At 36.6% G+C, this 23,996-nt stretch overlaps 1 protein-coding gene across 1 annotated transcript in view; it reads left to right on the top strand.

Moving 5' to 3' along the window:
* LOC131276637 (zinc finger protein 420-like) overlaps positions 1-23,690 on the top strand; it is a 67,613-nt gene extending 43,923 nt beyond the window's left edge. The window contains exons 2-5 of the mRNA XM_058290168.2: positions 12,683-12,765; positions 16,899-17,025; positions 18,458-18,549; positions 19,294-23,690. Of these exons, the coding sequence (XP_058146151.2) occupies positions 12,754-12,765; positions 16,899-17,025; positions 18,458-18,549; positions 19,294-20,964 (1,902 nt within the window). The 5' untranslated portion in view covers positions 12,683-12,753 and the 3' untranslated portion in view covers positions 20,965-23,690. The remainder of the gene's footprint in view (positions 1-12,682; positions 12,766-16,898; positions 17,026-18,457; positions 18,550-19,293) is intronic.
* The last annotated feature ends 306 nt before the right edge of the window (positions 23,691-23,996 follow it).

The following is a 23,996-nucleotide window of genomic DNA, read 5'->3' as shown; positions in this document are numbered from 1 at the left end:
CCAGAATTATTGTGCTGTTGAATAGGACAGCACACAATACACAGAGAACATGTTTCCCTTCATGCCCTGCCTCCTTTAGGGATGCTAGCTACCCAGGGCAAGAAACTCATGTTCCAAGTCTCAGAATAAAATACACTGGCAGCTACAGAGCCAAAGGCCATGAACATCTTATCTTTAGGGACCACCAAGCAGTGCCCTTATCATGAGGACAATAGTCCATTTGGTTGCCAAATTGAAGGTGACCAGAACGGTCCACTGATCATCAGATGGCACAGCAGAATAGGAAGACACACCAAACTAGGCTAGGGAGGAAGTGGTTTTATCAGAAGGTGGATTACAGGATCTAAACAATCTCCTATATGCCTCCCTATTGAGGGATTTTCATATGGCTTTTATATAGATTTGAAACAAATGTATTATTAAGTTGAGATCTCTGGGAAGGGGCTTAGGACTTTCTCTAGTGTACAGCTCTCATTCATATCAAGTTAAATATGGCTGGTAAATCTAAGTCTCACGGTGATAAGGATAAATGAATGAGAGAAGCATTCCATTCTGACGACATGTATTTTTTTCTTTACAAAGAAGAAATAAATGGTCTCCTTAATTTCAAATAAAGCACATAGACAGAACTATTTGCTTTCCTACAGAAAGTATTTCTTCCTAAGGTGCTTGTAGGTTACACATAGATTTTATTTTACTAATGCTACAGAAATTAGGCTGAAAACACATAGGACTACATTAGAAAACTATGAAAGGGGAGAAATTGATTATCTAAAATGTATTATACCAAAATAATAATGTGCAATTTTTTAATTTCAGAAGAGTGAATTATAAAAGAAAATGACAAAATATTTATTTGCATGTAAATACCTACACCTATAATGGAAATATACTGCTTGATTTCCTTACAGAAATACCTTATTTTTCTATATTTCATGATGTGTCTGAATAATTTTGTAGTTATAAATGCAAAAATTCTTTAAAGTCCATATCAGTGAATTTAATCACTTATTTTGGGGACACCAAATGTTTTGAAGTTTGAAGCAATAGCTGACAAAAGAAGACCTTTACTGCATGGTCTCTCTTTTTCTTGGTAGAAAAATATACACCAAGAAAAGTTAAAATAATTTTCCTTGAATGTATTTTTTCAACATGAATTTTTTTTTTGTAGTCACAGGAATGACTGATAAAAGTCCTTTTAGACACACAGATTAGCAGTAATTTTCTTGCTATAGATGCTCTACTGTCCTTATCCAGGACAAGCAAATTTCTTAAAATTGTGAAGCCTCATGGACCCGGCAGAAGATGGATTTTGAGACTATTGGAAGGGAATGACCGAGGCATGACTTTATTAGATTTATCTTGAATAACATCTGAAATAATCAAGGTATGACTTTTGATTATAGGACTGATGGGGTTATCAGCTACAAAAAAAGAGGATTCACCATCCAAATGGTGCTTTTTGTAGAGAGAAAGAAGCTCTGACTACAGAATTTGGTGAAAGCAGCCTCATTAAAACTTTGATTCCTTGCCTTCACAGTTCTTTTTTGTTCTGATAAGGAAAGGAGAGAATTTTAACCAGGTGTGAGAATTCTAATTTAATTTGGAAATAATTTTCTTTTTATTCAGAACGTATTCAATTTACTGCAGCCAGTTGGGCCAAAGTAATCTGAGGTCAGGTGAAGTTATTGTGAAGATACAGTATCTCTGGAATCATTAATTTTCAAAGGGAAATTCACCTGAAATAAATATTCGTAGGAGAATTTTATGCAGTTAGGCCAGTAGGAGAGAAAAAGGAACAAAAAAATCTATAAAGAAAAATTATATGAGTGACCTGAAGAAATTGCAGAATTTTTTTTGTCTTTATTTTTTAATGTTACATTTAAAAAATATGAGTTCTCCATATATCCCCCACCCCCCTCAACCCACTCCTCCCCCATAACAACAATCTCCTCCATCATCATGAGACATTCATTTCACTTGGTGAATACATCTCTGAACACTGGTGCCCCTCATGGTCCGTGGTCCACACCACAGCCCACACTCTCCCACAGTCCACCCAGTGGGCCATGGGAGGCCATACAGTATCCAGTAACTGTCCCTGTAGCACCACCCAGGACAACCCCAAGTCCCGAAAATGCCCCCACATTACAGCTCTCCTCCCACACCCTACCCCCAGCAGACACCATGGCCACTTTCTCCACACCAATGCCACATTTTCTTCAATTACTAATCACAATAGTTCATGAATAGAATATCGGTAAGTCCACTCTAATCCATACTCTATTCCTCCAGCCTGTGGACCCTAGAATGGCCGTGTCCACACCACATCTACATCAAGAGGGGGCTTAGATTCCACATGGATGCTGGATGCAATTCTCCTGCTTTCAGTTGCAGGCACTCTTGGCTCCCTGGTGTGGTGGTTGACCTTCTTCACCTCCATGTTAGCTGAGTGGGGTAAGTCCAATAAACCAGAGTGTAGGATTTGCAAGTCTGTTGAGGCTCAGGGCCTGGCTATCACATGGTCAGTCCAGAGATTCAGGTCGCCTGGGTATATATTAAACCCCAGTGCCAACTAGAGCTCCGGTAAAAGTAACAGGAGAGGTTTGTGAACAAAGATCACATCTGAGTCCAGCTCCATCACACAGAAACACAAACTCCAAAGTAGGGCCAATGCAGAATTTTAATAGAGGCTGTAGGAAAGGAAAAAGGTATCTTAGGCTGGGATCAATGAAGAGACTTCTGAAGAAATGACAAAATAAAGACCAAAGGAACATACTATTATTTGGGACAACTTTTGAGGGGGTTGCCATGGAAGTAAAGGATGATTATAGTGGTCAGAGCTGAAATAATATCTTTCCTTATATGTGTTTGTGCATTTTTGAGCAGTGATTTCTATTTTAACCCTTGGATACCTGGAGGAATCCTAAATGAAATTTATCCAATTTGAAGGGAAATATTTTGTTAAAGAAGCATGCCTTGATTATACTTATCTTGTTTGACATCTAGGTTACCCAGAAAGTAATCTCTATAGGAGGATAATTATTTTTAAGATTTCTGGGTCTGTGTTGTTAATGTCTTGAATTATATTTTATTTTCTATACCTCTGCCTATGAAAATACAGATCCTCATTTTCATTTTAGGGCTGAGAGTGCAATAAATTGAAGCAATTAAATAAATGTGTGAGAATATCATGACAGCTACAGAAATGGGATAGTAAGGAGTTACAATTGAGTATTAAGATGTTCTAATAATATAGTTTGAAGAGTACCATGCAGAACAAAAAAGGAAGAAAATAACCAAAATAGCTTGAATACATTCAGGGTACTGAGATCTCAGAGATGACTAGGGAAAAGAAAGTTCTCAAAAAGTCTAATTCTTTAATTCCAAGTTATAGAATGAGACACACAAAATGGATTCATTCATAGGACACTTATTGGAGATAGCATGATTTTTAAAGAGGAAGGCAGTGATGTTAAGTGATCATATTAAGCTGTGTGATGACGGGGTAAAATGCTAGTGCAGATTGATCATGAGAGGAAAATATCAGGCATGAGAGAGGAAATCGGCACAGATTACATTTTGATTCTTAGCAAGATAAACAGTAATAAATGCTGAGATGATTATGATAAGAGACAGATATTGCTTGTGAAGATTTCAGGAAGAAACAGAAAAGATGGTAATTCAATTGGCGCATTCAGTCAGGTGATATGACACTTCATGAAAGAGAAGGATTAACTAATGTGTATGAATAGAGAAATAGTGAATCTAGGAATATTATGGTATTGAAGTGATTTCTCAAATTCCATCATACAACTGGTTATTATAAGGTAATATGAAATGTGAGAGAGTATGATGTTCAAAACTATAGGATGTAAAGTCATTATGGAATGTAGGAAATTGAATTTTCAAGCTGTAGTCTGTTTCCCAGATAATATTTGAAAGCACTAGAGTAGTGATTCTTCATTGAGACCTAAAAGAAGAGATTAGTAATGTGCTTTGTCAGATGAGTAAAAACAAGATTGATAATTACAGTCACCTCCTATGAGGGTAGGAGTGGTAAATAGTAAGATATTTATTGACAGAGTAAGGTAAATAAAACCACATCAGGAATGTCATTCTAAGGAAGAATATGCATGAAATAAGTATGCTTGGACAGACTGATAATAAACATTAAGTGAGTTAGAATCTGATGTTTTGGAAGTGGGTCCAATGCAATGGAGTTTTCCTTGTGATAGGAAAATCTGGGCATGGGGTATAATTGTGGTAACAGACTATATAAAGAGAACACTTTGAAAATATGGTGAGGGTCTGATTATCGATATGAATGGTGACATTCCAGGTAACACCCGGGAGTGGCATGTAACCCTTGTGTTATTTAAGATTGGGATACAGGAAGAAAAAATTCAAACTCTAGGTGTCTTTTTCTGGACAGGTAAGTTTGTCATATTTTTCTTCCTGAACTCTCTGTATGAAACTTGTTAAATTTGTAAATTAACATTTATCAGCAGGGTTAGTGTGAGGATTAAATTTTAAAAAATATGTAATTCTCCAAGCATATTGAATACAACCATTTTCTTTGTGGACTTCAGATACAAATAACTAAGTTAATCCTAGCTCTGTTTATGATGCCTTCTCATTAATTGTCCATGAAATGGATGTAATTGTTAATGATAGTTTAAAGGAGAATTTACAATATACCCATTTTCTCAAACAAAAATAATGAAATGTAGAGATACTGTAGCTGATGATGATTAATACTGAACAAGAATTCATTTATCATTTCATACTGTTCAAATGTATTTTCTCCCAAATTCCTTCATTCTGCATTGTCTGAGCCTTCTAAGCCTATGAGGATTGTGGGATATGACTAAGACATTATGACCTATATAATTCTGCTATTTATTGATGCAGGGGATTTTCATGACTAGATTTCCTTGATGGGAGCTATTGATCCTTCCCAATCGACTCCCAATTAATGAAGAGTTTGAATTGATCAACCACATAATATAATACGTTAAGTTTTTCAGTTGAATTTTTCTTTTTTAAGTTTTAAATAGATTTTTATTTTATTTTTTAAAGATATTTAGATCATACAAAATGTTACATTAAAAATATAAGAGGATTCCATATACACTCACTCCCTACCTACCCATTCCTCCCACATCAAAAACCCCTTTCATCAGCATGGCACATTGCATTTGAAGAATACACTTTGTAGCACTGCTACACAGCATGGATTACAGTTTACATTGTAGTTTACACTCTCTCCCAGTCCATTGAGAGGATAATACCTGTATATATAATATCCTGCATCTGTCCCTGCAGTAGCATTCAGGACAACTCCAAGTCCAAAAAATGACCCCATATCATAACTCTTCATCCTACTCTGCCCTCAGCAACTCTATTGGCCACAGTCTTCACATCAATGACACAGTTTCTTCCATTGCTAGAGTCACAATAATTCTATAGTAGAATACCAGTAAATCCAATCTACTCCATATTTTTTCCTCCATGCTGAGGATCCTGGGATGGTGATGACCACTCCACCTCTAAATTGAGAGGGGGCTTAGGTCCCACATGACTGCTGAATGGGATTCTCCTGCTTGCAGTTGTAGACTCTCAGTTCCTTGGTGTGGTGTTTGACCATCATCACCTCCTTGTGAGCTGACCTGGGAAAGTCCAACAAAGAGGAGAGTAGTTGTTGCAACTCTGCTGTGCTCAGGGCCCAGCTGGCACATATACAGTCCAGAGATTCATGTCTCCTGGGAATACACCAATCCCAGAACCAACTGCAGTTTTAGTAAAAGTGACAGAAGAGGCATGTGTACAGAAGTGACATCTGAGTCCAACTCCCATCACACTCAGGAGCACAAATTCCAAAGGGGGTCTACTGGAAAGGCACAGAACTCCAGAGCCATCTGCCATGACCATAGGACCCGGATGTGTCTGCAGCCTTCAGGAACACCACTACCTGGGGTTGTATCTACATTGACTATCTCTGGCCTCCTGCTGAGATGTGCATAAACATGACCTCTCTGATGACGTCCCAACTCATTTTGAAGTCTCTTAGCCATATAAACTTATTTGTTCTTACCATTTCCCCCTTCTACTCACGGAATTTTTCTAGTTGCATCACCACACAGAGCCTGGTAGAAATCCCAAAGTACCAGAGGGGCTCAAACCCGGGAGTGAGGTCCCACACTGGGGGAAGGCATTGCATCTATATGCTGAGTTTGACCTAGAGAGTGGCCCCATTTGAGCAACATGGAGGCTCTCAGGAGGTAAGTCTTAGGTACCCTGAGGCTCTAGGCAAAGTTGAAATTTCAAACACACAGGATCACAAGCATAGCCATCATCATCAAAGACCCACAGTTTGACCATCTCTCTGTACTGGTCTCTGTCCTTGCACCTAGGGAAATGCCACCCTACCATTGGGGAAAATGTCAGATCTCCCCATGATGGGAACCCAGCCCCCTCAGGCATTATGTGAAACTCCACCCATTATGTCAACACCCAAAGAAAATCTGATCATGTAAATACACTTCACATGCATGCCCCGGTATACTCCTTCCCATACATGCATCCCCTGTCAATGACACTGCACACCATGCTCCTCCCCTGCCATAGTTGAACCAGTCTGTTATCCAAAATTTATTAAAAAATGAAGCCTAATACACTGCCAAATTCAAAGACTAGGGAAAAGACATAGTCATGATAGGTTTAAAGATTAGAAATAAAATATATATTATGAAGAAAAACTAAAATGAAATAAGTTAATTGGGACATTAAAACTGAAAAATATCATAAATTTTTTTTTTGACATTTTTCCTTTCATCACTGCAACAGGTGTTGTTCTCTATGTACAAGCAAGGCAATTTCTTCCATTTCTTTCCTGTGTCTTACACCTTTTTTTTTTTTCTTATCTCTTCAAAGGAGTTTTAAATTGCAGTAAGGTCACATGAAGAATATAGGGAACTCCCATTTACCCAACATCCTCACCTTTTCCCCCTTCCTCAGCAACAGTTGCTTCACATGCAGATGCTACATTTGCTAAAACTGAGGCACAAATATTGAAACATATCTACCAATCATGGTTACATTATGTTCTACACTATGGTTTACATTTTAATCCATTCACCGTTATACATTTTTTGTTACATTATGGTTTACATTTTAGACTATACACTTTTATAAAATTGTGATGACATTTACCCTGGCCTGTATCCAACATTGCACAATCATGGAGAACACTTCCATTGCCCCACAGTTACCCCCTCTTCCATCTACTCTATTCATCTCTCTTCCAAACTTCAGGGCCAACAGTGACACCTAAGCTTCACTGCCCAAAGGATTTAGAGTCATAGATACTTGTTAAAAATGCTGAGGGCTTGACATACTAGTCTGTTCTTCCCCAGTAGTGACCATCCATGCACTCAAGAGACACCGTGCCTTCAGTTTGAGATCAGCCTTCCCCAGGATTGGGTTACAACATTGTATGTGTCTCCTGTGACAGGATGAGCACTCTCACACTCCCTAGAAACCTGTCCCAGGCACACCCTGTTCCAGATGTCCTCCATCAAACACCTAAAACCAGTAACCCTTCCTTATTGTATTTTCTAAAGATTTTTCTCAACATTATAGTTTCAGCATTGCACCTGACAATCTCCCATGTTCACCTGCTCCCTATCCAACACTCCCCCTGTTTCTGCAGACCATCTGATCCATCCTCCCAACCCTAGCTCTCTTAAAACCTGCAAAGCCCAACCCATTTGTTTCCCTATGTCCCCATCTTATCCCTTCACTTCACAACTACTTACCTCCACTTTAGCATAGATTTTGCCCATGTGGGCATTGGCTCAGAACCTTCCTCTACCCCCATTTCCTGTAAGCTTATCTTCCAGTCTCTAGCCTTCTGAGACAGCTTGATTTACTTAATTTATGTCAGAGAGGTGATGTAGTATTTGTCCTTCAGTGCCTGCCTTGCTTCCCTGAACATAAGACCCTCAAGATTCATCCATGTTATCCTGTGTGTTTGTACTGTATTCATACAGCTGAGTAGTATTCCATTCACTGTATACACCACATTTTGTTTATTCTTTCATGTGTTGATGGGTATTTGGGTTGATTCCAACATTTGTCAATAGTGAAGAGTGCCACTATGTATATTGGTGTACATATATTGGTTTGTATCCCTGATTACATTTCTTCTGGGTATATACCAGGCAGTACAATTGCTGTGTCATATGGCAAATCTACAGCTAGTTTTTTGAGGTACTGCCAAACTATCCTTCACAATGCCAGGATCCTTCTAAATTCTCAACAGCAATTGATGAGGATTCCCATTCCCACATCCTCTCCAACTCATGTAATCTCTCTCTTTTTTAAAATAGCGGCCAGTCTAATGCAAGAAAGATGGTATCTCTTTGTAGTTTTGATTTGCATTTCCCTAATAGCTAGTGATGTTCAACATCTTTTCATGTGCTTTTTAGCCATTTGTATTTCTTCTTTGGAGAAGTATTTGTTCAGTTCTCTTGCCCATTTTTAAAATGGGCTCTTTGTATTTCTATTTCAGAGATCTAGGCCTTCCTTATATATGATGGTTATTAGGATACCCTCAGATACATGGTTACCAAATATTTTCTACCATTGTATAGGCTGTCCACTTTCTTGATAAACTCCTTTGAAGTACAAAAGGATTTAATTTTGAGGAACTCCCATTTATTTTTTCTTTCACTGCTTGTGCTTTGGGTGTGAATTTTATGAAGCCATTTCCTATTACAATGTCCTGTAAATACTTTCCTACATTGTCTTCCAAGGTCTTTATGGTCTGGACTCTTCTATTTAGGTCTTGGATACATCTTGAGTTGATTTTTGAATAAGGTGTGAGAGGATATTCCTTTCTCATTCTTTTGCATATGGATACCCAGTTCTCAAAGCACCATTTGTTAAAGTGGCCATTCTCTCCCAGTTGAGTGGGCTTGGTGGCCTTGTCAAATATCAGATGACTGTGTATGTGAAGATCTATATAAAAACCCTCAGTTCATTTCCATTGTGCGGTATTTCTATCCTTGTGGCAATACCATGCCACTTTGATCACTATAGCTTTGTAGTATGTTTTAAAAGTCAGATAGTGTGATTTCCCTGATGGCATTTTTCTTTTCCAAAGTGTCTTTGGGTATTCAGGGCCTCTTTCCCTTCCAAAAATCTTCCATAGTTAATTTTGTCAGTGCATTAAAAATGCTGTGTTGATTTTTTTGGTGATTGCATTAAATCTCTAGATCAGTTTGGATAGGATTGACATCTTAATAATGTTTAGACGTCTTATGCATGAACAGGGAATATTCTTCCATTTCTTTAAGTCTTTCTTGATTTCCTTGAACAATGTTGTGTAGTTAGTTAAATTTATTCCCGGGCATTTGATTTTTTTATTTACTATTATAAATTGTGCTTGTTTCTTGATTTCCTCCTAAGATTGCTCATTATTGGTGTCCAGAAATGCTACTGATTTTTACCCTTTGATATTATAACCTGTGACTTTACTGAACTCATTTATAAGATAAAAAAGCTTGGTTGCAGATTTCTCAGTGCATTCTATATATAGGATCATGTCATCTGCAAATAGTGGAATTTTGACTTCTTCCTTTTCAGTTTAGATGTCTTTTATATCTGTTTCTTGACTCAGTGCTCAAACAAGTCCTTCTAACACAATGTTAAATAGAAGGATTGACAGTGGTCATCTTTGTCTTGTTCCTGATCTTAGAGGGAAAGACTTTATGATTTCACCACTATAACTGATATTAGCTGTGGGTTTTTTTTTCCTTCATATATACTTTTGATCATGTTCAGAAAGTTTCCTTCTATTCCTATCTTTTGCAGTGTTTTTTTTTAGGAAAGTTTGCTGTACTTTGTTGAAAGCTTTTTCTGCATCTATACATATGATCATGTGATTTTTTTCTTTCAGTTGATTTTCATATTGGGGTGAGATGTAGAACTCATGTTAGAGGGAGTGCATTGTTAGTCTTCTCATGGAAGAACAAAATGATTTAGGACATGTGTGCCCATAAGTTCAGGTACAGAATAGTGTAGGAAGGGACTGAGAGTCCAGAAGACAAGGAGAGAGGTTGGAGAACCAATGTTAGTGCTAAACCTAAGGATAAATATAATTGAGTAACTTCAGTCTGCATTCTCTGGTGTGGAGGCATAATTCTAAAATGTGACATGGGTCAAGGATTTCTAATTTTAGAATCATGAAAGGAACTGAAATTCTTCCTCTAATTTGGCAGTTAATGAGATCCTGCTATATGTGCATAAGCACAATCTCTGTAATGACTTCCTATTCCCTTTGAACTTTCTTAGTTATATAAACTAATTTGTTTTTAACTTTTACCTCTTTTGGTCAAGGTCTTTTTTCAGTTGTATGCTAATTGGTGCTTGGTAGTCATCCCTTGATGCCAGGAAACCTCATCCCTGAAAGTCATGTCACATGCTTGGGGGAATTATTGCATTTATATGATGTGTTAGGTTTAAAGACAGGCCACAATTGAGCAACAAATTGGCTCTCAGGAGGTAAACTTTTGGCTCCCTTTGATACTGTGCTAAGTTTCACTGTCAGGAATAAAGGTTTATAACTACAGTCATCAATTTCAAGGTCCTGTCAATGGACCATTATCCTTCTCTAGCCATTGCCTCTGTCCTTGGGGGATTCTTGCTGTTTCATCAGAATATGGCAGAACACCTCAGGATGGGAATTCAACATTCTTTCAGTTATTGTCTGACTCTCCACCCACTATGACAATGCATTAAAGAACATTTGAATGCATTTATATGCTTAATATGTATGCTCATGTGAATCGTCTCACGTATACCCTTTCATTGTCCTCCCCTTTCACAGTTGTAACCATTTTGTGATCTAAACCTTCATCAAAAATGACCCCCCCAAATGAACCCAATAAAATTGCTGAATACAATTATTAAGAAAATGAAATAATCTTGATAGTTTTGATGATTGAAAATAAGATACAAAATTTTTTTATAAAATAAATTTTAGGATAACAGATAATGAAAAATATAAAATTCTTTTTGATGTTGTGCCTTTCCTCCCTATAAGATCTGTTTCCCTGTATGCCCAGTGACATTTTCTTCCATTTATTCCTCCAATGTATTACTATTTTCATTTTGTCTTCAAAGAAGTGTTACATCACAGCACTGTCACATGCAGAATAAAGGGGACTCCTATATATCCAACATCCTCCCAATTTCCCCTTCCCCTATTAATAACATTTTATACATGTACGGTCCATTTCTTATAACTGATGTACAAATATTGAAGCATATCTACCAACCATGGTCAGTGGTTTAAATGATGGTTTACATTTTGGACCATATACTTTTATAAATATTGATGAAAGTTAACATCACTTATATCCATCATTGCAAGATCATGTAGAACACTCATTGACTGTCAAATTAGATAGTACCCCAAATAGCAGGGCTCCTAAGGTCTCTGGAGACACCCAGGCACTATGGTCAGGGTAGATAGCTCATGAGGTTGGTACCTTGCCAGTGGGCCCTACTTTGGTGTTTGTACCCCACAGTGACACAGAATTGGACTCAGTTGTGGTTTCCCTATGCATGTCTCTTTGGTCCCTTCTATTTGATCCTATATTTAGTGTTGGAATTGTTAGGTGTACATCTGAGAAACTTGAATCTTTGGATTGTCCATGTGCCACCTGGGCCATAAACCTCAACAGAGTTGCAATACTTATGCTCCAGTTCATTGGAATCACCGATCAAAACTAACAAGGAGGTGATGATGGACAAACACCATACCAAGGAACCAAGAGAGCCTACAACTGCAAGAAAATGAGCTTCATCCATCAGGCATATGGGAAGCCTGTCTCAGTTAGTTAGAGTGAGCATCACCATCCCAGAATCCTCAGGATTGGGGAATGAAATATACCCTAGAGTGGACTTACTGGTATTCTACTATAGACTTAAAGTGATTACACAATGGAAGAACTTATATCATTGATGTGGAGGCAGTGGCCAATGGAGGTTCTGAGGTCAGGAAGAGGGAAAACAGATGTAATACAGGGGAATTTTCAGGAGTTGGTAATCTTCCTGACTGACATTGAAATGACAGATACAGGCCATTGCATACCTTGCCATAACTTACAGAATTGTGTGGGAGAGAGTGTAAACTGCAATGTAAACTATAATCCATGCTTAATGGCAATGCTCTAAAATGTGTTCATTTGCAATTAATGTACCACACTCTGAAGGATGTAGTTAATTGGGGCAAATGTGGGTATTGTGGGGAATAGGGCTTATGGGAATCCCCTATATTTTTTGTAATATTTATGCAATCTAAATATCTTTAAAAATTAAAGGAGAAAGTCTCAGAACATCACAGTCTAATTAATAAAATTCATGGATTTTCATGTTCTTATCTGTACATTGAGGTATTCATATCATCTTTATTAGCCAGGAAAGATAAGACCTCTGGCCACTTGACCTTCATAAAAGAGAGTCCTTCCCTTATTTCCCTTGGAGCACACTTCATTTTCCTCTTGTTGACTGGGCTGGGTTATTACTAGGTGACATGTTTGGTATTCATAACAAGTGGACCTGAAATTTGTGATCAAGTCTTGACTCTTAAGGCTTCTTTCTCTATTCTCAGCTTTCTTCTTCTGCTTGTGTGGATTTGCATGAAAACCCAGAGGAAGATAGATTGCAGCTGAGGTAGTGACAATGGAATCACAGGTGAGTTTGGTATTATTTAACTGAAATTGTACCTCTGCTGACAGCAGATGGGGAGATTTCTCCTAGTGGCATGGATTATCCAAGTGTATTCATGAGCTATTCAAGGATCTGGTCTCAAATTATAATTATACACAACTCTAGAATTATGGTAAATTAGGTAGTGATCAATAAGTAATCTCCTTCACCCATTACAGTAGTTGTTTCCAGCTTCCACAAAGGCTGTGTATTCTCTGGAAAGATAAGACACATTTTCTTTTTCTCTCCCAACCTATGGCATCATTAGAGAAATAGTGTATTCATGAATTATGCTAGTGTCTGAAATTGGTTTAACATGCAGTGATTAGAGGTGATAGTGATGAGAAAGAATATAAGTTTACACTTAGAAAAATAGGCTGAATTTACAACAGGTTCATTCAATCCATGCAAAATTACAGATACTAGTGTGTAAATCTAAGTATATTCACCGGAAGCACAAGAGAAGCTTAGGAAAGGAAAGGAAAAGAGGGGGAAGCAGATGTATATCAACAGATACAGAATTCACCTACCATATCAGAGGTCCAGGGATCTAACCTAGGGCCACCTGGCCAGTGTGGTGAGCTGGCCCATGCACAGTGTTTCTGCACACAAGGAGTGCCATGCCATGCAGGGAAGCCCCTGCATAGGAGTGTCCCACATGCAAGGAATGTGCCCCACAGGGAGAGCTGCCCCATGTGAAAAGTGCAGCCCACCCAGGAGTGGCACCACACACATGGAGAGTTGATACAGCAAGGTGATGCAATAAAAAGTGGACACACAGCAAATGGGCACAAGAGAGCAGACAATGGGGGTGGGGAAGGGAGAGAAATACATTTAAAAAAATAAAATCTTTAAATAGAAAAGGAAGTGAGGAATCATTTATATATTTTCCCCAAATTAATTTTCTTAAAATTTTCTATAGAATGTGTTTGCCCATTTTGAAATATTCAAAAATTCTCCTTACCAATGCTCTTCAAGTTTACCAACTTCAGTTTTTCTAAATCAAATTTATAAAAATTTTATAAATGAATGCCATGTATAGGAATTATTTTTTCCTTCATTGTGGCTGCTTGTTCAGATTGCATATCAGAAGCAGAATAAAAATTATGTCCCTGTGAAATTTTTTAAAGATTTGGAGATTCCAGAAGCAAAGGAGAGTTTTCTCTTAATCTGTATCACACAGAAGACATGAAGAAACAAAAGAGACAATGAAAACTAATATTTGTAGGCCCCAGTCCTACCATAGGGCTCATCAGTCTAGCTCCAGTTTCTGTACAATGGTTGCAGAAGTCCATGACTTGCAACCATGATCCATCTGTCCTTTCACAGTATTGTGAAAATTTGAAATATGTATACTTGAAGCAAGCAGACCTTATTGATTTGAGATGGATATGAAAACTATTCTGCATATTTCTGAATATTGCTTCAGAGCTCCCTGCCATTTTCAGGAATAATAGACCTGTGAATTTAATCTGGGAAGAAAGGACTTCACACATTAGCTGGTTAGATTTGTCAATATGTTAATTTATTCTTTAAAAATGTTTAAAAAATGAGAGGAAAATGAAGTTATATGTACATTTATAATCTAAACATACTTATTTCTTTTAAAAACTTTCTTTTAAATACTTTCAAACGGACAGGCAGTTAAAATGATATTGATGATGTCTGTAAATTAACAAAGTTGGTGGAAGGATTGTTTCAATTATGAATTGTTGAGTGAAAGCTTTATAATCACCAGTAAGAAGTCATAATTACAAGTTTATTGTGAAGTTTCCAGGTGTATATCATACATTTCATGTGATATTCTTTAACAATAGAGTTTTATGCATTCAAAGTGTATATGAGACTGTGAGCATATCAGAATGGCAGATGACAGTTAAGCATTAATAATAAGTATACTGGAACTCCTCACACACGTAGAGTTTTTCATGCACAGTCTGCTTTTTAGTGTTGGGTGTTCTTTTTTTTTCTTTTTCTGTATAATAGATTTTATTCTTTTAAAGAAATTTTAGATTACAGAAATGTTTCATCAAAAGCATAAGTTAATCCCATCTACCCCAACTTTCCCTCTCTCACATTCTCCCTATTAATATTTTACAATAGTGTGGTACATTTGCTACAGCTGACAAATAAAATTTAAACATTGCTACTAACCCAGGTCTATATTTTACCATAATGTTTACAATTTGCACCACAGAATATTATGGTTTTGAAAAAATATATAAAGGTCTGTATTCATCATTGCAATATCATGGAGAACAGTTTCAGTGACCTTAAAATGCCCTGTTTTCCACCTTTTCTTCCCTCCTCTTCCCCTCAGATACTCTGGTACTACCATATTTATGTCAGTTTTACAAGTTCTACCATTGCTACAATAATAAAGTCTATTTTGGTCCATGATAGCATTCCCCTTTTATGTTTATTCATTCCTCAATCTTGAGGATTATGCAATCTGCTTCAGATTGAGAGGATGCTTAGATCTTATGGAACAGGTGGAAGGACCTGTTTTGCTTGCAGTTGTATATCCTCCCTGTTTGGGGGCATGGGGCTTTTCCAGCATCAACATTATGTTAGTTGTCCTGTGTGAGTCTGATGAACTGGAGATTAGGTGTTGGTTGCACCTCTGCTGAGATTCAGGGCTCAGGTGACATAGGAACAGTCTGAAGATTAAAGTCTCAGGGATATATATTTAACTGGTAAGATACTCTTCATTGGCTCAAAGAAAAGGGGTGGAAGAATCATGTGTAGGAAAATAAATGAGTCTAACTCTGTTACATCGGGGAAATTGGTTGACAAATGTTGCAAGATAATGCCCATTTTTATGAGAGAATGTGGAGGAATAGGAACACTCATCCACTGCTAGTGGGAATGTAGAATGGTGCAGCCATTTTGAAGAACAGCTTCACTGTTCCTCAGGAAGCCAAGTATAGAATTGCCATATGACCAAACAATTCCAAAACTAGGAATATTTCCAAAAGAATTGAAAGTAGGGTCATTAACATATATATGCACACAAATGTTCATTGCAGTATTATTCACTACATCCAAAAGTTGGAAGCAACACAAGTTTACATCAAGGGATGAATGGATAAACAAGACGTGGTATATAATGTGATGTAATATTATTAAGCTGTAAGAAGGAATAAGTATTGATATATGAGACAACATGAAATAACCCAAGTACTTTATGATGAGTGATATAACCAGTCACTAAGAGAGGAATATTGCCTGATCTCATTGATACTAAGGATATTTAGCAGACTCAGAGAGATAGATTCTGGCAGATAGTTTGCCAGGATATAAAAGGGAGTGGAGAGTGGTGAGGTGATGCTCAAAGTGGGGAGAAACTATGGTAAAGTGGATGGGTTTGGTTTGGCAAAAGATGGGCTAATGGTGGAGGAACATTGTGAGTGGGGCCAGTAGTACTCAATGTGAGTATGTGAAGGGTTGGAGGGGGTGGCTTGGGCTCTCCATGGAGCTGAGGGGAGAGCAGGAGAAAGGAACAGTTGATCTTTGGGGAGGTGGGGGGCTGTAGTTGATAATACATTGTGGGGAGTGTTATTTTGGCAAATATTGCAGGAGAGGGTCACTGGTGCTGGGTGTTATCAAGTATGAGGATGTATGGGGAAAGGTGTACCTGGAACATGCCCCTTTGAAATATGAATGTGTTCATGTTTGCCTAGAATGTTATCTTAAGTGGGTAGAGACCCACACAACAAAATTATAAACGCCCATCCTTGGGATTCCTGCTACATTCTCAAATAGAGAGGCAAGAATCTCTCAAGTACATAAGCAATGCTAATAAAAGCAAACACAAAATACCAGACCACTGATGAGCAAATAAAAACACTACTTTATAACCCCTGCATGGGATATGACCTCCAGGGATGAGGCTCCCTGGCACCAAGGGATTAATATGAAGCACCAACTAGTGATGAATTTGGAAAAAGACCTTGGCCAAAATGGGGAATCATTAAATATGAAAGAGCCTTTATGGTTAAGAGATCTCAGTATAATATGAAAGTTTATTGTAGAGGTTAGTGATGTAATTTGAGCATCACACTCAAGACATTGTTACAGATAGCCCTATGTGAACCAAAATTGCTGTGACGTTTTAGGAGTTAATTACCTTGAAAGATGTAGCTGTAGACTTCACCCAGGAAGAGTGGGACATGCTAGACTCCTCCCAGAGAAAGCTATTCAGAGAAGTGATGCTGGAGAATATCAATCACCTGGTCTCAGTGGGTAAGAATCTAAAAATATATTTATCAACTTTGTCTATCTCTGTTTACCATCTATCCCACCTATGTATCTAGCATTTACCTATATATTTACTATAAATCATCTTCCATTTATTCAGATAGCAAGATCAGGTTTTCTATATTGTCATGTAATCATTATTTTACTTATATTTTATATATTGTAATTTAAATATATTATTTTATAACACATACAATTACCTAAATGAAATTTGTTCCTTTCTTTTACTTACCTCTATTTCAATCCAATATAATTTAATCTTGACCACAACTTAATGTCCTTTGTGAATCTCCATTTCCAACACTCTGTGCAGTGTGGAGAACTCAGTGAATGCTGTTTGAATGGATAAATAGCCATTGTGAAATAAGTATTCTGCTGCAAGGGCTATGCTGAGTTTTCAGAACAGTTAAAAAAAATATGCGTATTACTTTCCCAGATAGAATTTAGATAATTCTGATGGAATAAGTTTATTTGATTGTTTTTCAACATAAAATGAATCTCATGAACTATAGAGAGATTGAGAGGTGATGAATTTTTTTTTGTTTATTATTATTAAAGTAGTGAAACTGCTCTAATAATGCTTTAAGTAATGATTGCCCAGTGATGTTATTATTCCAAATACCATTGATTTGTACACCCTGAATGGATCATATGCTTCACTAATATGTATCAATCAAATTGTTTTAAAATATATTCAGTCACTGTGGAAACAGATTTCTTCCTATTTAGAATTAATGGGATTCTTTACTTTCTCTGAAGTATAACTAATGTAATTAGAACCTTTTATTTCAATAATTATAACAAACAAAAACCAGACACATAAGATTCTTCACTTCTCAATTTATCTATGCTTCAGCTGTTTTACATAGCTGGTATTTCTGGCTATTTTTCGTTATTTATTTATTTATTTATTAAGTAGTTTTTCTGAGATATACTCATATACCATACAATCTTTCCAAAGGGTATAATCAGTGGCTTTTATTATAATCAAATGGTGTGCATTCATCAACAGAAAAACATTTTAGAACAATTTCATTACACCAAAATAAAAACTACACCCTGTTAGCAGTCCTTCGCCAGTCTTACATAATCAGTAGACTTATTTCTATTTTATATAAATGGAATCATATAATGCATAGTATTTTGCATCTGGTTTCTTTCTCAGCATGTTTTTTGCCTGATATTAACTTCTTATAGTATTAATATACATTTGTTCAGTTTTTCAAAAATCATATATGCAATTTTGCCCATTATAAGTGGATATAATAGTTTTTTTGTTTAGAGTATTCAATTTGATTCCCTTTTCCTGATAATTCTGAATGTTGGAAACATACTGAGAGAGATACTTGGAAACTTTAAACATTTTCAAGCCCTGAATCGTACCCTAACATGTAAATTTTTTCCCCAATTATTACAGGTAGCAAAAGAGTCTCTAAAAAATGGGAAATGATAGAAATGATATTCAACCCACCTCTCTGTAGGAAAGATACTTCTGAAATCATGTCATTGGTAAGTTTCAATGTGTGAACCCTAGTTTCCACATAGATACCTGGAGGTAGAGTAAATTAGGAATTTAGTAAAATAGCCTAATTTAATCAATTTTGGGATTAAATTCTAATCTAGAAAAAATCTGAGTTTGAATTTAAGGAAAATTAACCTAAGCCAAAACTAACCTGAGAAAATATTTAAAAGAATTGCATAAATAGGTTTCACATATGTAATCTTTAACACATAGTGAAGTTCAAAATTTATCAGATAACTCTGATATTGGATTTCTGTAATGAAGAGTATCTCTGTGTTATGGAGAAGAATAATGTATTTATGAATGTAACAAGGGAATTATTTAATTGGATTCTATCACTGAAGGATTAGTGTAGAATTCATATGCATGGAAATAAAGAAATTCATGTATATTGACAAATGTTTTACAGTCTCTCATCTAGTTCCCCACAGCAGAGATCTAACATTAAAAGGAATTCTTTCAAATACAATTATTTGAAAGAAGATACCACTGACAGATCCACAGTGACACAATATGCTTTAATTTGCAAGACAAAGAAACCATATTTTAGGAGTCTGATGGCAAAATTACACAGGAACCACTCAGTTATTAGTCAGCATAAGCAGATTCATGAATATCACTATTCTCATTTTAAAGAAAATAAAAGAACTCATACTGCCCAGAAACACTACTTATGCCATCTTTGTGGGAAATATTTTGTTTCTTGCTCTTCCTTTAAACAACATGAGAAGACTCACTCTGGAGAGAAACCTCATGAGTGTCTTCTGTGTGGCAAATGTTTCAGTCAACATTATCGCCTTAAACAACATGTGTTAACTCACACTGGAGAGAACCCTCATCAATGTCATCTATGTGACAAAGGATTCAGTCAACGTTCTGCCCTTAAACAACATGTGAGAACTCACACTGGTGAGAAACCCTATGCGTGTTCTATATGTGGGGAATGCTTCACTGGTTACTCTTCCCTTAAACAACATGAGAGGATTCACACTGGAGAGAAACCCCATGAATGTCATCTATGTGGGAAATGCTTTGCTAATTGCTCTTCCCTTAAAAGACATAAAAGAACTCACACTGGAGAGAAACCCCATGAATGTCATCTATGTGGCAAATGTTTCAGTCAACGTTCTTCCCTTAAAACACACGTGAGAACTCACACTGGAGAGAAACCTCATCAATGTCATCTATGTGACAAAGGATTCATTCAACGTTTTCAGCTTAAAGAACATGTGAGAACTCACACTGGTGAGAAACCCTATGCATGTTCCCTATGTGGGAAATGCTTCACTGGTTACTCTTCCCTTAAAAAACATGAGAGGATTCACACTGATGAGAAACCCTATGCGTGTTCTATATGTGGGAAATGCTTCACTGTTTACGCTTCCCTTAAACGACATGAGAGGGTTCACACTGGTGAGAAACCCTATGCGTGTTCTATATGTGGGAAATGCTTCACTGGTTACTCTTCCCTTAAAGAACATGAGAGAATTCACACTGGAGAGAAACCCCATGAATGTCATCTATGTGGGAAATGCTTTGCTAATTGCTCTTCCCTTAAAAAACATAAAAGAACTCACAATGGAGAGAAACCCCATGAATGTCATCTATGTGGCAAATGTTTCAGTCAACGTTCTTCCCTTAAAACACATGTGAGAACTCACACTGGAGAAAAACCTCATCAATGTCATCTATGTGACAAAGGATTCATTCACCGTTTTCAGCTTAAAAAACATGTGAGAACTCACACTGGTGAGAAACCCTATGCATGTTCTCTATGTGGGAAATGCTTCACTGGTTACTCTTCCCTTAAACAACATAAGAGGATTCACACTGGAGAGAAACCCCATGAATGTCATCTATGTGGGAAATGCTTTGCTAATTGCTCTAACCTTAAAAAACATAAAAGAACTCACACTGGAGAGAAACCCCATGAATGTCATCTATGTGGCAAATGTTTCAGTCAACGTTCTTCCCTTAAAACACACGTGAGAACTCACACTGGAGAGAAACCTCATCAATGTCATCTATGTGACAAAGGATTCATTCAACGTTTTCAGCTTAAAGAACATGTGAGAACTCACACTGGTGAGAAACCCTATGCATGTTCTCTATGTGGGAAATGCTTCACTGGTTACTTTTCCCTTAAACAACATGAGAGGATTCACACTGGTGAGAAACCCTATGCGTGTTCTATATGTGGGAAATGCTTCACTGTTTACTCTTACCTTAAACGACATGAGAGAATTCCAACTGGAGAGAAACCCCATGAATGTCATCTATGTGGCAAATGTTTCAGTCAACATTCTTCCCTTAAAACACATGAGAGAACTCACACTGGAGAGAAACCTCATCAATGTCATCTATGTGACAAAGGATTCATTCGACATTGTAACCTTAAATGACATTTGAGAACTCACACTGGTGAGAAGCCCTATGCATGTCATGTATGTGGGAAATGCTTCACTAATTGCTCTTCCCTTAAAAGACATGAGAGAACTCACACTGGAGAGAAAAACCCATGAAGGCCATCTATGTCACAAAGGCTTTGGTCAATATGCTAAACTTAAACACCATGAAAGAACTAACACTGGTGAGAAAACCCCATGAATATCATCTAAGTGAGAAAGCTTTTAGTCGATTTTCCAAACTTAAGTGACATAAGAGAACTCACACTGGAGAGAAGTCCTATGAATGTCATCTCTGTGGGAAAGTCCTCACTGCATCCTCTTGCCTTAAATACCATGAGAAATGTCATGCTGGAGAAAAACTCCATGAATGTCATCTTTATGTGAAAACCTTCTTCAATCCTCTTCTCCAAAACAAAATGAGAGAACTTACACGGGTGAGAAATTCCATGAATTTCATCTGTGTGAGAAACACATCTTTCATCACTCTTCTTTTAAAAAAACATGAAGGAACTCACACTGGAGAGAAATCTCATGAATGTCATTTATGTGTGAAAGCATGCAATGAATATTTTAAGCTTAAAGAACATTGGAGCTCTGAGACAGCAAGGAAACCACATTCATGTTATCTATACAGGAATAGAGATTCCCACATCTCACTCTGGGTGAAGGTAAGACAATCAGCTCTTAGGGACCACAGAAGTTGCTGAGGGGCAATCATACAGGTGGGTCTATGCCCAAGCAGCTTAGAGTAGCTAGAGCTGAATGAAATATGAAGGGAGCTGCGGGAAATTAGTGAAAAGTGTTTTTTCTGTTTGTTCCCTTTTCTTTATAGTTTTTAAAATCATTTTTTCTTTATTTGGGTTCTGGCATAGAGGCTACCCGTGGATGGATTGTTTGGCACGTAAAAGCAGCCAGATAAGAGTAGACAAGACAGGTGAGGTCCTGCTGGACTGAGGTAGAGGCCTGTTTTTTTATATTTTTGTGGGGTGGTCAATTGCCCAAAACAAGCAGTCCGAGTGCATCTGGTGACCTGAAAGGGAGAACCAAATTTGTTTCCTTTTGTATTGTTTTGTTTGCCTATTTATTTCTTCCTCTCCTCTTCCTCATTTTCATTTCTTCTTTTGCTTTTGTATTTCTTTCGCTTCCCACTTCTCATTTTTTAAATTTTTTTTAATTTTCCCTATTTTTATTTTCCTCCATTTTTGTGATTTTCCTTCCCTTTTCATATTATTATTTCATCTCTTTTCTTATTTCTCTTTCCTTCCTCTTCACTTTTCCTTTCATCTCTAATACTCTGTCATAATTTCCTCTTATTTTCTTCCCTCCTTTCCCAGTTTTGTTTTCTCTTTTGACGTATTAAGACATTTCTCTATTTTCAGTTTGTCCTTTCTATATATTCACATTTTAAAATTTTATTTCGGTTACTCTTATTATTAACTTTTTCTGTTTCTTTTTGTACTTTTTCCTTTTTTAATTTTTTCTCTTTTTCTTTTGTCTCTCTTTTTTGAATAATTTTTTTTTCTGTTGAAATGGGCAATAAGAATATAGAAAAAGTGGAACTGAGTGATAGTCTCATTGTAGAAAACCAATCAAAAATAAAACCCTAGAGTATAACGAGGAACTAACAAACTGAATGTGAACCTCAAAATAAACTGATGTCTAGACATCAGGAAAAAATATTACTCCATATTAAGAAACCAGAATTTATGGTCCAGCATAGTGAACAAACTAAAATGTAAGAGGAGTCACACAACATGGAAGAACTAATAAAAGATGTCCAAATAACCTTGCTAATCATATCCAACCACACAACAAATTATACACCATGATCAAGTGGATTTTATCTCATGTATGCAAGGATGGTTCAAAAGAAGAAAATTGATATAATACACCACATTGACAAATCAAAGAAAAAATCAAACAATTATCTCTTTATGCAGAGAATGCAACTGACAAAACATAGCATGCATTTTTTTTTATCACAAACACTTCAAAAGATAGTATTAGAAGTAAATTTCCTCAACTTGATAAATGGCATATATGAGAAACCCATAGCTAACTTCATACTCTATGGTGAGATGCTAAAGGCTTTCCCTTTAAGATCTAAAAAAGACAAGTATTCACACTGTTGCCACTCTTGGTTAACATTGTATTGCAAGTACTTACATGAGCACCTATGTGAGAAAAAGAAACAAATGAATCCAAATTGGAAAGGAAAAATAAAAATTTCGCTATTTGCAGATGACACAACCCTATTTGTAGAAAGTCCCAAACATACACAAAAAAGCTTCTAGATCTGACAAACCAGTTCAATAAAGTGGTAGGATATAAGATGAACACACAAAAATCAGTAGCATTTCTGTAAAATAATAATGAACAATCTGAGGAAGAAATCAAGAATAAATTACCATTTACAATAGCAACAAAAAGAATCAAATATCTAGGAATAAATTTATATGTGTAAAGGACTTGTACTCAGAAAAGTACACAACATTGCTAATCGAAATTAATGTAGATCCATATAAATGGAAGTCTATTCCATGCTCATGGATAGGAAGACAAAATATTATTAGGATGTCTGTCCTGCACAAATTAACAAATTGTATGCAATACTAATAAAATTCCTGCAGAAATATATTCTGAAACAGAAAAGTCAATTATCAAAAATATTTGGAAGGGCAGGGGGTCCAAACTAGCCTAAAACAACTTGAAAAAGAAAATTGAAATTGGAGGAATCACACTACCTGACTTTAGAACATACTACAAATCTACAGTAGTAAAATTCATTATACTGTCCCAAGAATAGACAGACTGACCAATGGAGCCAAATTGAGAGTCCTGATATAGTCCCACACAGATACAGCCAACTAATATTTGACAAGACCACCAAGCCCACTCAACTGCGACAGAATAGTCTCAGTAAATGGGGCTCGAACTGGATATATATATGTTAAAGAATAAAAGAGGATCACCATCTCATGCCCTATAAAGTTTTAACTCAAGATGGATCAAAGACTTTAATGTAA

The sequence above is a fragment of the Dasypus novemcinctus genome, chromosome 30, assembly GCF_030445035.2.
Source record: "Dasypus novemcinctus isolate mDasNov1 chromosome 30, mDasNov1.1.hap2, whole genome shotgun sequence".
Lineage (NCBI taxonomy): Eukaryota > Metazoa > Chordata > Mammalia > Cingulata > Dasypodidae > Dasypus > Dasypus novemcinctus.
The sequence above is the reverse complement of the archived record's forward strand: the minus strand, read 5'-3'. Positions and strand labels throughout refer to the sequence as shown.